Genomic DNA, 13,160 nt, shown 5'->3' with positions numbered 1-13,160 from the left:
ATGGCTTAAAGTCAGGATTAGACTAAAAAAAAGCCCATGATCAGGGTGCTTTTTGGAAACCGTGGTTAAAAATATGCTCAATTTATGAAAAAAATCTATGGGCTTATAACTTTCCCATATGCACCCAGTTAGGCATGTAATTCCCCATTTATATTCCCATCCAGCTCTGAAAATCACACACAGGAGCATTTTAGTCTTCATGAGCCTGATTGTCTGAGGAGATGAGCCCCCACAGCTCCAATTCACAGCAACATGTGTTCAGCACTATCCCTAGACAAAGAAACAGTAAAATAGTTTGTAAATATTTTGGAACCCCCCCCACCTCCTAATTTTGCAAAAGATTAAAACACTTCAAACCAGCTAAACTGGAAAAAAAAATCCGATGAAAGATTTTGTTGATATTTTGGGTTCTCTTTTCTGCCAAATTTTCGATGAAAAATTGGGTTGAAAAGTCAAAATAGTTCAATCAACTCTTCTCAACCCTTCTAAAAATCCGGCCAAATACGCATGGCAAGGCTGAGTCTGCTGCGTAGTAACTAAGACCCCTCCCTCCTTCTGATAGGCACAAACTTGTGGCATAGGGCAGCATGGCCAAAGTTTTAGTTCTGTGTCGTTTAACTGCATACTCTGTGCTTTAGGGACCAAGTTTGGCGAATGCTTCCTGGTCCAACCAGCATGGCTCCCTTCAATATCCAGAGTGCTATTAATTCCCATAAAACCATGGTATAGTTGTAGACTGAACAGTCGTCCCTCTACCCAAATCAGGACTAAAACGACGGTTCTAACACTTTGCACTCCTTTGACACAGTTTTACCAACAATCGGAGTTCGCTGTTGTCCAGAAAGCACCTTCAGTCTCACAAACACCTTGTGAGGTCGGCGAGGAATATCGAAGGATCATTTCATTTGCCACTAAAACTGCAGCCACTGCTTCGGTGAGGCTCAGCACAGCAATGCCATGCAATGGTCTAGGGTCTCAAGTGAAGAGCGACCCATCCGGCTGAAACTGCAGGTCGACTTGGGGGAGGAAGAATGTGGGTTTTCTAATAATTTGGCCAGGACATAAAATTCTAAAACCTCTGATCTACATGTCCTATGGGATCTTCACTGAGCACCAGCTGTCAGCAGGATCTTTACTTGGTCTTCACATCACTGAGGAGCACAAACCAATTGACCCCCAGGCCCACCTAGCCCTATGCTACAGCACGGACTCCAACGGAAAATGTCTATCAGCGCCAATGGGGCATTTGAAGGTAACCAATAATTGCTGAGCCAGATGAGAACGCAGCTTCCCCAGTGAAGGGTGAAGTCCTGCAGCTGTCTCGTGTCCAGAGGAATAACTGTGCTAAGGAGCTGATTTCATTTCACAACCTCTCACTTACTTGCCACACCTAGCCCCACTTTCTTCTCTTTTGTTTTACTGACCACACTGAAGGGCGAGGGGCTCTTCACGTGAGAGGGGGAACACAGGCCCCCGCTCTTCTGATTGGGAGCAGGGTGGATGAATCAAGGAGGTGTCAGATTTAAATCCATCGCTTTTCATCCAGCAGCTCCTAGGCCAAGCTCCACAACTGGAGTAATTCACTACAGCTGTTAGCTGTCATAAACGAGCATAGGATCTAGCCCTCTTTCTTTCTATAACCTCCCCGAATCCCCCATCTGCTTCCCCTCCCCCATGGATGAAATATCAACAGCTTGCTAATGAAAACCAAAAAAGGTCAGGGTTACAGGTGGAATATCATCCCACCCCGTTAGCAGAGCAATTGGAGAGAGAGGAATCAGTTTGTTGGATCAGTTTAGCTCCTTGCCCGTGAATCTGCTGCAAGCCAGGAAGCACGGACTGAATCCAGACTGGGGAGGTCTTCCAAGGATTCCTGATGTCTGCTGGCTGTGGTAGGAGAGACTAGTATGTGAAGTGGGAGGGGGAAAGGGTCTTGTCCCTTTCCCGCCTTTTACTCCTATTGTTCACTTTATGGGTCTGTGAACATGGTGCTCAGGAAGGCAAAGGAATAAGGGCGTTCTGAAGAGCTGGGCACAGAGCAAGAAAGGTGGCTGGCATAAGTGTCCTCCTTTTTCCTTTACTGTCCCTCTGCCAATGCAGCTCAGTCAGATCGACAGTGCCCTTCTAAGCCAGCCCTTGGCTTCTCCCCCAGCTCTGCCAACACATCTTTTGAACCCCACTGCTATTCCAGTCCTGGGCACTCTCTACCTTTGCATCTAACTCCCACTCTGCCGCATTCCCTGCAAGGCCAGTCTTGGGTTTCCCCTCCTCAGCTTTGTCAATACTGTTCAGTTCTGACCTGCAGCCTTCCCCCCACTCCCATTCTAGATTAGAACTGCATGAAGGAAAGACAGCAAAGATTCAGTACAGCAACGAGACTCCTCTGTGCTCTCAGCCCATCCATATCTAGGTTTATCTACAGGCTGTCTGAAACCTCCTGCTCTCAGGAGATGTGGAGAGGTTCCGTGGTTGGTGTCCATAGCCTCTGTTCTCAGGAGATATGTAGAGGCCTTTCCCAGCTTTTGTGGCTGGTGTTTATAGCCTCTTTGCAGAGTAGAATGAGGAGATCCTTGGAAGCATATGAAAAAATGCCAGGAAAATGTAAGAAAAGCAATGCAAAAATTTATATTTTATTTTAATTCAAAAATTTAAAATAGCTTTCAAATTCAGTAAAGTATGCCTGGACACAATGAGAAGCCTCATATACAGAGACAGATAAATTAAATGGAATATACTGCAGACAAGCCAAGTGTATGTATAGATTACATATTTACAATTTTTTAATGTAAACCATATTTATACATTGTATTACATTTACAAAAAAGCCAATCTTCCACTACTGTTTACTACAATAATGAAAAAAAAAACCCATTTACATTGTGTCTTTTTTTAACTGTACAAACTTTTGTTTCATAAAAATATATCTCTGTACAAAAGAGGGATTTTTTTCTTTCTTTCTTTTTTTTTTTCTTTTAAACATAATGCAAGTCCGATGGGCACAAGAATGAAAAAAATATGTCACATTTCATGACCCGGCCAGCTTGCAAAAAAATGGGGCAGTACCACCCTTGAACTGTAATGAAAACTGGTACCTAATTGGTTGAAAGCAGCTAGTGCTGTGTTTAAATAGAGCCACAGTTCGTCCTGCCATGCTATTAAAAGACATCTGGTGGATTCTAAACCTCTATGTATTTCCTGTACTGATGCATGATCTCAACAAATCATAAAGGCTGAGAAGTAGAATGTGGGGCCCTTAATTCTTTTGTTAACGGAGCTTGCTTTTTGTCTGTGTGTGTGTGTGTGTGTGTGTGTGTGTGTGTGCGCACCACTGCCCTCTACTGAACAGAATCAGAACTGCTCAAATATGTGTCATATATCCTGTCCTGCTCACAGCTGCCGAAGATTCTAATTTAGGCCAAGTGGCAGGGGGTCTGTATGCTGGAAGCAGGAGGAAGTCATTTCTGTCCCCACTGTTGGTCTGAAGTTCTGACGCAGAATAGTAAGTGTGAAGGTCAAGATGGCTGCCAATTTGATACAATAATTATCAGCAGAGCATGAATGATTGCAAGAGGATGCTCTCTTGCTAAATGCACAGTTCTCCTTCTTGGGGAGCTGGGTCCTCACACTGTACCATGGGGTTGCTAAAAAGGATAGGAATAATGCTCTGTGCAATCAGCCAGGGATCTTATTTGGCTAAACTAGTGGCTGGGATAATGGAGGGAGACCAGAGAGAGGTCTCGAATCTTCAAATCTGAAGCTGGTCACCCATTTGCAGGCAAAATTAAAATCCCTGGGCTGATCCTTATCTTGGTTACACCGGTGTAAATGGGAGACAACTCCTTTGAGCTCACAGGAGTTACTCCACATTGACACGTGGGCAAAGGCAAGAAGCTGGCCCTGTGGCTATGATACTGACTGCTGCAGCATACTTCAGTCACACGCTGTGGTGTTCTTTTCTTATACCTCTGTCTATCTCAATTTGCAATTGGATCCAGACCCTCTATCAATCCACACAAGTGGGACGGGGATGGAATGGGGACAATAACCCACAAAATCTTTGCTTTAGAGGGAGCTCCTCATCACCACTTTAATCCCCACTTAAAAGGGAACTCCCCCTCTCCCAGTAGCACCAGGATGCTGTCTTAGCCTCATCAGTGCATTTGGTATGACCTGTTGCTAGTGTCCTGCTGGGGGAGCTGCTCTTTGTCAGCATGGGCCCACTACCCAAACTGGCAAGGAGCAATATATGAGCAGCCCCTGGCACCTGAATGGCATGTCACTGGCATCCATTGCAGGATTGGTGCCTTGGTTTTTCAGAGATTCCAAGGCCTGACGGGACCACTGTGATCATCTCGTCTGACCTCCTGTAGAACGCAGGCCAGAGACCTGCTCCAAGTAATTCCTAGGGCAGATCTGTTAGAAAAACAGGCCCTCTTCCTTTAAAAAATTGCCAGTGATGGAGAATCTACCACAACCCTTGCTAATCTGTTCCAGTAGTGACTCACTCGCACTCTTGAAAAGGTATGCCTGTTTTCTAATTTGAATGTGTGTGTAACTTCAACGTCCAGTCATTGGGCCGTGCTTTGAATATGCACACCTACACAAACACACACGCATGCACACACGCGTCTCTTCCAAATCAATCTGAGCAGCAGGATTCTGGGTTCGCAACTGGCCTTTTTTTGCAGGCTGACTGTTCAGCAACTAGGCTATAGATCACTGCTTATTGTAAGACAGCTGTCTAAATAATAGATAGATGTAAATATAAATATATATACCTCCAGTAAAGGGGAAAGCAAAGAAAAGATCTACCACGTGGTTTTAATCAGACAGAAACCTAGACAGTATTAGACAGGGGAAAGATACTGTTTAAAACCAAATTTAAATGTAAATAAGACCTTTTAAGTTTTGTTTCCTCTTCAGTAACAAAAAGCTGCTTCTTTGAAGTTCATTTGACACACACTGTTAAGCGGTCGGCTCACGGTGTGATAAAACGGCATGGTTACTTTCTCTGACTTCAGCCCTGTTGAAGGAAGTTAGGTTCTCAAACCAAACAGAATTCAATCCCGAATCAAAACCTAAGTCCCTTTATTAGAGCTGATCAGTCTCATCACCAAAGCATCATTCTTTGAAGGGAGCAATAACAATATCAAGTAGTCTTATCTGTTTTCACTGTGGTCAAAACAACCTTTTGGCCTCTGAGAAAAACAGCCCGCAGCGCTGCATTTGAAATTAAAGCCCTTACTGTGTTGCCCTGTGGAGGATCAATATGGAAAGGGCAAAGGTTTCTGAACTCACTAGGGGAAAAAGTTATCTGTGTTGGTAGGGTCTATTTTGGAAAAGAAGTTTTCTTTTTTTTTCTGTCCCCCTAAATTTTTGTTCGTGTAAAGAGTTACAGAAGATTAGCAATCATTAACCACCGGGACAGGGGGGAAAAAGAATCACTGGTTGAGAGATTCAATTCCTATTGGCCCCATGGTGACCGCTGAGATTTCAGGGAAAGGATGCTGAAATTAACAGCAGCAGCAGCAGAAGAAAACAAAGGAAAATCAATAAGGAGGGAAAAAAAAAGAGTTTCCTTCTCTCTAACAAAAGAAAAAAAAAACCTTGTTCAGGACTTTTACATCACTAAAAGCCCTTGCCAAAAAACAAAACAAAAATCAACAAATAAACCAATCATCTCTCCCTTCCAGAAGTCAGAGGTCTCAGTTACACCCATATGCATTTTGTGCCACGCTACCTGTGTCCCTCCCTTTGCCAGGAAAGCTTTTTCCCAAAAGCAATGGGGTGCTGGTTTCACAGAAGCCCCCAACAACTGTTTCCTCCACTAGGAAAGACCTCGCCAGGCATTAATTGCTTCTCTTGAGATAATGAACAGCAGGTTGGCAAGCCAATTTAGAAGGAGATCACCTGCCTTCTAAGGCTCAGCAGCTGGGCACTGTCTGATTTCTGAGCAGCAACACTGGGATCTTGAAGTTGGCCAGGAGGAACTGGAAGTGGCTCAATGGCAGGGAAAAGGAAAGGTTCTCCCGAGCTGTGCTGGAGGAGACACTTTGGTTGGCTTGATTATCCACTGCAAGACGTGGTGGGTGGGTGAAGATGAGGAGGATGGATGACAGCCTAGCAGGCTCTCTCTGGAGTAACTCAAAGTCCAACAAAGGAGCAGCAGCTTCTCCACAGCCTCAGCGTGATTGGGGTAGGGAAGATAATGACCGAAGACAAATGAGGTGAAACACAATCATCAACAGGACACCTGCCCCTTGAGAATTCTGGGGCAGTGGGGGAGGAAAGGAGAGAGAGAAAGAGAGAGAGCGAAAGGAGAAAGGAGAAAGTTATTATTAAGACATGCAAAAACCAGAGAACCAGGGGCAGTTTCACTATCTTTCTGAGGCTAGGGCTACGCAAGAAACTTTTGCTGATGTAGCAATGCCGGGTGGGGATGCAACTTATGCTGGCAAAATTAAGTCCTTTTGCTGGTGTAACCTATGTTGATCGTCAAACCGGTCTAAGATATACCAACAAAAGCACTTTTTTGTGATATTTTCTAGTGTATACTTGGCCTAAGATATACCTTATCTTGCTCCCATAATATGTGAGCACCTCACCATTTGTAATGTATTTACCCTCCCATCCCCACCTCCACCCCCTATGTCATAGGGCAAGGCTATGATTCCCACTGTATAGATGGAGAACTGAGGCACAGAGAAGCTAAGTGACTTGACTGTGGTCACAAAAGAAGTCAGTGGCAGAGCAGACCTGAAGCCAGTTTTTCCACGTGTCAGGCTCCTGCCCATACCACTGGGCCACCTTGCTCCTCTCCTCCCACTGTGCACAAGGCAGTGTCAGAAACAGCATCACGGCCTCTGCTTAAAGATGGAACCAAACTGCAGTGATGAGATCCAGTGTTTGAATGTTTGGATCTAGGGTGTTGGGGACTATCTCAAATCTCTTCCCCTGTATAACAACCTGGTGTATCTGCCTGCCAGTGATGGGTTCCCAAACATTTGAGATCAAGCACCGGAGTGGACTGACTGAACCTGTCGCTACTTCCCTTAACAAAAGCTGAGATGAGTCACAGATCTGACTGTAATAACTTTCTAACTGTTAGGTGCTTATCTGGGCCCCACCACCACGGCATCTGAGCACCTCACAATCTTGCAATGTATTTATCCTCCCAATGCCCCTAGCAGGTAGAGCAGGGCTATTATCCCTATTGTACAGAGGGAACTGAGGCAGGGAGAGGCTCAGTGAGTTGCCCAAGGTCACAGAGAAAGTCTGTGCCAGAGCCAGGAATCCAGTCCTGATCTCCTGAGTTCCAATCCAGTGCCTTCACCGCAAGGCTAGTCACGCTCCCCGAATTCCCAAGAGACTAGAACTCAGGCCTCCTGCTGAAACCACTAGGCGAGATTCCCTGCCTGTAATTTTTTATTTTTATGAAGGGAATGATTCCATTTTGAATTTTGGACTCACTTGCCACCCCTCACGCCTCGCACCACCACCAGGTGTCTGTTCTCCTCACTGGCGGGAAAAGGGCAGAGGAGGAAAATGAGGGGTGAGCATGTGCCTCTTGTGGGGGAGGTTGGACTTAGAATTCCAAAAAATGCCAGTTAAAAGTTAGTTTTTCACAGGCAAACAGGGGTCTGCCTGTGAATGGATGCCCATTTCAGTCCAACTAACAGCACGGCACTTGGGTTGAAGTAAAAGCAAGGCTCTGTATAAACTGCATGTGTGGATTACAGTGGGTCAGTTTAGACAGACAGTGGTCACCATTAAAGAGACCCTATTTATAATAACATTAGCATTTTAATGGTGACTGCTGCAGCCCGGCTGGGCCAACGAGATAGATGGAGGTAGACCGATCTGCGGGTGCCTTCAACAGCCTAGTATCAAAGTATTTTCTTTTCTCACACTCACCGCACGAGAGGATGAGTGCTATACCGCCGTGCACACGGTGCTGACAGTGAAATCCGCCTCGTTGGCCATGATGTCTGTGGGCTGTAGGTTTCGGTCGTACATAGGGTTTTCAAACGTTGCTCGGACGTTGGTGTTTTCATGGCCGGCGTAACCGTTGAATGGTACTTTTGGTCTTCTCCTGCAGGGTGCCAGAAACAGAATCCAAAGAGATCACAGCTAGTTCCTCACGGTATCTGGCTTGTGACCATTTCTCCCAGCTTGGATGCTGAGCCAAAATGACACTGAAAGGACTCAGAGATGAGCCTGGGAACTTAAATTAAATAGTGTCTGCTGGATGCTAAAAACCATGGACATAACAGAAACCCTGGTTTTATGGCTCGTTACAACAATTTGTAACACACCCCACTGCCAGCTAACTCTCCATTATCCTATGACTGCAGAGGTGTTTATTGCCTACTTCATTTTAAGTGGTCTCCTACAGTATATGTGAACCTCTTGTGCTTAACAATCTGTCCCACCTTGTATTTAGCTTAGACATTCTGGTTAACCACCGCAGACCTGAAGAAGAGCTCTCTGAATTTCAAAAGCTAGTCCCTTCCAATAAAAGTTGGTCCAATGAAAGATATTACCTCACCCACCTAGTCTCACTGAAAGATATGAATGATGAATAATGAATTCACTACACTTGAGCAGGGTCAGATGTGCCCATATGGCCTGCAGGATATCTATGGTGCTTCCTTAGTTGGATCAATATTACCTCATTGGTGGTGCCCCAATGGCATTAAGCAGGAATGGAGGGCCAGATGCTTAGTGGGTGTAAATCAGCATAACTCCATTGACTTGCATAGAGCTGCGCTGATTTACACCAGCTGAGGATCTGGCCCTGAATCGCGAGCAGGACAGGTCTGTAAAAGAGGTCTTGCTATCTGATCGGGACTTGAGGTTTTTCAGAGACACCCAATTGCCTGCTGCAAGGCAAAACAAGACTAAGCTCTCCCATCCACCACATTGTTCATCTTGTTCTTTTCAAGACAAAGAGTTGTGAGGAAATAGTAATGGATCCAAACCAAAAAAAACAATGGAAGGTGAAATCTGTTTGCAGGCTGCTGAGCCTGCAAGGTCATCCTGAAAGGTGCCAAGCAACTGGGACTTCCACTGTCCTCAGCTGGAGTTGTGGGTAATTCAACTACGCTTAACCAGGCCAGGTTCTCAAGCATTCAGTGACACAAGTTCCCACTGCTGCGTCTCGGTTCACAGTAGGGGTAGGACTCATCCCCGGGTGGTGTGCAGGACTAGCATTACCAAGATGTAAATATCTGTCGTTTGCGTAAAGCCAGCGAGCAATTATGTTCAGGTCACTAGCATATGGACTGAGGGGGAGACATTCAAAAGCAGCCAAGATGATGAGCAGCACAAATCCCACCAGCATTCTCTGAGACTTGGGCTTCTAAACCCCTTTGGTTCTTTTGACAATCTCACCCTTAGCTTTCCTATCATTGCAATGCCCAGATTCCCAAAGGCATCATTAACATAGATTGGCCATCCTAGACCAGACCATGGGGCAGGCAAGTCCTGTATCATATCTCCTGCAGTGACCAACATACATGAAGTTTCAAACCAAAGCAACAACTCTCACTGTAAAGCACCAATCCTGAGAAAAAAAATTCTTTGCAACACCGGCAGGATCAGTCTTAAACTCTGAAGCATGAGATGTGCTTGCCTTATCTAATCTGGCATTGCTATAAATCTTCTTAGAAGTTGTTAAATTACCCAGTTCTTTGCAAATATGCTGCTACAGTATTTCCTCACCTTACCAACCACATCAGAAAGCAGAACTATCAGGAGTTCTCTTAAGCTAAGCTTGGAAATATTAATATTCCCCTCAGCACCTAGCTCTTTTCGATCCCATTTTCTCCATACATTGCCCCTCACAGCCCAGCAATGAAACAGGTTTTTTTAATCGCTTCGCTCCTGAAACCTACCTGTGTTTGTAGAGATAAAGCACAAACCCTGCAATAATCAGGGCTATGAAAGGCACAAGAATGGCAGCTGCCACAGAACTGCTGTTTGATGCAAAATGATGTCCTATTGATTCTGGATCATTTTCAATCATGCTGATGTCTGAAACACAACGAAAGTAAATACATTTAAACCACAGCTGCTGGGAACTGGGGTTTGCTCAAGTTATGCTAGAACAAGTTCATTCCATGCTTCAGCGTAAAGGTAATTTAAAGTTTTGGATTCATATACAGGCTGGACTGCAGCTACCGTACAATGCATAATGTTGCCTAGTTTGAGGTTTCAACACTGACTTCATGGTTAAAAAAACCAAACCACACAGCAGAGATCTAAGTAAAGTAAAAATACCAACACCAGAATGCTGAAGTGTCAGTGCCTAAAGGCAGGGTTCTCAGGGGAACGGGAATCACGGCACCCGACACAGGCGAGAGGGAACATTTTCTAATGCACCTCAGTGATTTAGGCTAAGTCCCATTTTCAAAAGTGACTTAGGCACTTAGGAATTGCAATCCCATTGACTGCTCAGACTCCTAAGTGCCTATGTCTCTCCTGAAAACGAGATTTAGGTGCTTTCTGTAAATCATACCCTAAATGCAATTGGAAGCCAATGGGACTTAGGCTCCTAAATCATTTAGACATGTAGGATAATATTTTCAAAAGTGCCTAAGTGCCAGGTGTGCCTTCAAAATTTAACCTCCCATTTGAAAAGAGGGCTGTTCGTTTCGGTGCCTCGCATTAGCACCAGAGCTTTGAAAATCCCAGCCTGAAAACATTAAGAAGAATCAGTGGTGTCTCTCAAACCATTTTCTGTACTCTCTAAAGTACTTCTCTGGCACCCACAACCGTAGCATCTGAGCACCTCACAACCTTTAATGAATTTATCCTCACCTACCCCTGTGAGGCAGGGCAGGGCTATGAACTGCTTTTTAATGATTATCTGAGGCACAGAGAGGCTAAGGCCCAGATCCTCAGAGATATTTGGGCTCCCATTTTTCACTGATTTCAATGGGAGTTCGGAACCTAAATGCCTTTGAGGATTTGGGCTTAAGTAACTTGCCCAAGGTCACACAGGAGGTCTGTGGCAGAGGAGGGAATTGAACCAGGTCTCCCAAGTCTCCGGCTGGCACCCAACCTACTGTCAAAGGAGTATTTTGTTAAATGAATAAAGTAGAAAAAAAGTCTAAAAGTAAAGGCCTCTATTTTCTAAAGCAACTAGTGACTCTGGGAGCCTCAAGTTCAGGGGGTGAACGGGAAGCAGCAAAAAGGGCTTGGTTTTCAGAGGAAGGGGTGTTTCCTAAGAGCCCCTCCAAAGTTCCCCTCAGGAGCCAGTTTGACCTGTGCCCTCAACACCAATCTGCCAGTCACTGCTTATTAACGTCTCTCCTGGGTTTGGCTGGGGAGCAAGTGGTGGGAACTGAATGCAACACATTTACTTTCAGAGAGAGCTGGCACCTGGCCATGGAAATAAACTGCAGAGTTTTCGAAGCGCTGGCTTAACGCTGCTCTGTACATAAAACAGCGATGAAAATTGCTGTAGCTTGTTTTTAAAAAAAAAGAGAGAAAGGAAATAGCTGATACCCTCGAACCAAAGTTTTGAAGGAAACCTGGTCCAGAAACAATCCTGCTTCATCATTCGACTGTCTCCTTGCCCCCACCGGGGGACTGTCTGACAAGAACTGCTTTGGTTGACCTGTTCACGGAGGACTTTGCACAATGCCCCTGGACTGGTTGTGTCCGGAGGGCAGGCTTTTATTTCTGCAGGATCTCCCAGCACACTTAGGGCTGAGACCTTAAGGGCAGGCAGTCTGTTTGTCTCTCTCTTATATAGATCCCTTAGGGGGAAGGGTATAGCCTGCTCAGAAAAGAATGGGCTTCTAAAAGGAGCCAAGGAGATATACAACCATAAATAAAATTGCCCTGATTTTCAGAGGCACTGGGCTGTTGGAATACCCACGGCAATCAACAGGCGCTGCAGGTACTCAGGTAAAATTTTGAGAAGTACCTAAGTTATTCAGGAGCCACTAAAAGTCAACAGCACTTGGACTCCTAAGTCAGGCACTTCTGAAAATGTTACCCTTCATTCTCAATGCCTTTGGAAAACCAAGTCACCTTTCCAGGTGCCTCAATATGGATTTAGGTAACTCACGTTAAGCATGAACATTTGAAAACACTGGCATCAAGTTTTAGTCTCAAACATCACCTGCTGTGGGCTGGTGCACAGAAACTATACCCCCAAATTTTCAAGAGACAAGTTTCACCCCAGAGGTAGCTGCATTTCAGTGGTGGGAGGAGTGATTTCTGTTATGGGCCCATCTCTAATGCATAGCGTGAGTCTATGTATAGTGTGTAAAGTCCTTTGGGTGTTTGTGGAAGGAAAGGTGCTCCGTGTAAATACAAGATAATAAAATTGGCATATTACAATAAAAGTAAGAACCCCTTTGTAAACTTTCCTTAACGTTTTACTGACGGAGCCCTCTGGACATACGACACCAGAAAGGAGCCAACTAGCATCTGCATGGGGTACTTGTACTCAGGGAAAATACAGAGAACTATAATGAACAAACAGCCCTCGGGTCTCCTGAGCGTGGTGTAGTAAGAGGTGAGAGGCTGCACATGTCTCCAGTACCGCTCATGTTCCCTGGGCCCCCATGTTAGTGCTGGCCCGCTAGCAACTGGGTGATTGCAGACAGGGGCGGAACAGGAGCAGTGGGGCGGCTGCTTATGTTGTCATGCACGGCGCTGCAGTAACAGCAGGCTAATCATACCTCAGATACTAGCAAGCAACAGCTGATGGAAAACCTAAGAGTCAGTTCTCTCTGAAAAGACTCCAGTTCTGTCTGCTGTACCCGGGTACTGCAAAGGCCCCCACCACTACAGGACATTAACATGTCAGAAATAGTCCTGACTGTGTCCTCAGAACACCCCCACGAGGCAGGAAAGTAGTTTCACCCCCTTTAGACAGATGCGAGAACCGAGGCACAGAAAGGTGGCGTGGCTTGCCCAAGGCTGGACAGTGACAGAGCCACGCCTCAGGGCTGTCGGCTGCCAGTCCAGTCCTCAATCCATTGAACTTCACTCCCTGGGCTGCGTGGCCAGGTTGTGAAGGTTAGCATGATTTCTGGCTGGCAGTGGGGAGTTTTGCTATTGCTTCCAATATAGCCAAGATTTCATCCACAGGAGTCTTGGCTCCAGTCTCTTACTCTAACAACTAGACCACATGGCTTGTC

The 13,160-nt window shown here is 45.5% G+C and overlaps 1 protein-coding gene across 4 annotated transcripts in view; it reads right to left on the bottom strand.

Moving 5' to 3' along the window:
- Positions 1-2,600: 2,600 nt before the first annotated feature.
- CSMD2 (CUB and Sushi multiple domains 2) overlaps positions 2,601-13,160 on the bottom strand; it is a 549,151-nt gene continuing 538,591 nt past the window's right edge. For 3 of the 4 annotated variants that reach the window (XM_048825804.2, XM_048825805.2, XM_048825806.2), the window contains 3 exons: positions 9,897-10,035; positions 7,915-8,092; positions 2,601-6,269 (listed from right to left, as the gene is read on the bottom strand). In XM_048825804.2, the coding sequence (XP_048681761.2) occupies positions 7,933-8,092; positions 9,897-10,035 (299 nt within the window). In that variant the 3' untranslated portion in view covers positions 2,601-6,269; positions 7,915-7,932. The remainder of the gene's footprint in view (positions 6,270-7,914; positions 8,093-9,896; positions 10,036-13,160) is intronic. The other variant, XM_075121410.1, reaches the window with a different exon arrangement.

Source organism: Caretta caretta, chromosome 19, assembly GCF_965140235.1.
Source record: "Caretta caretta isolate rCarCar2 chromosome 19, rCarCar1.hap1, whole genome shotgun sequence".
Lineage (NCBI taxonomy): Eukaryota > Metazoa > Chordata > Testudines > Cheloniidae > Caretta > Caretta caretta.
This window is presented reverse-complemented; position numbering and strand designations above follow the sequence as displayed.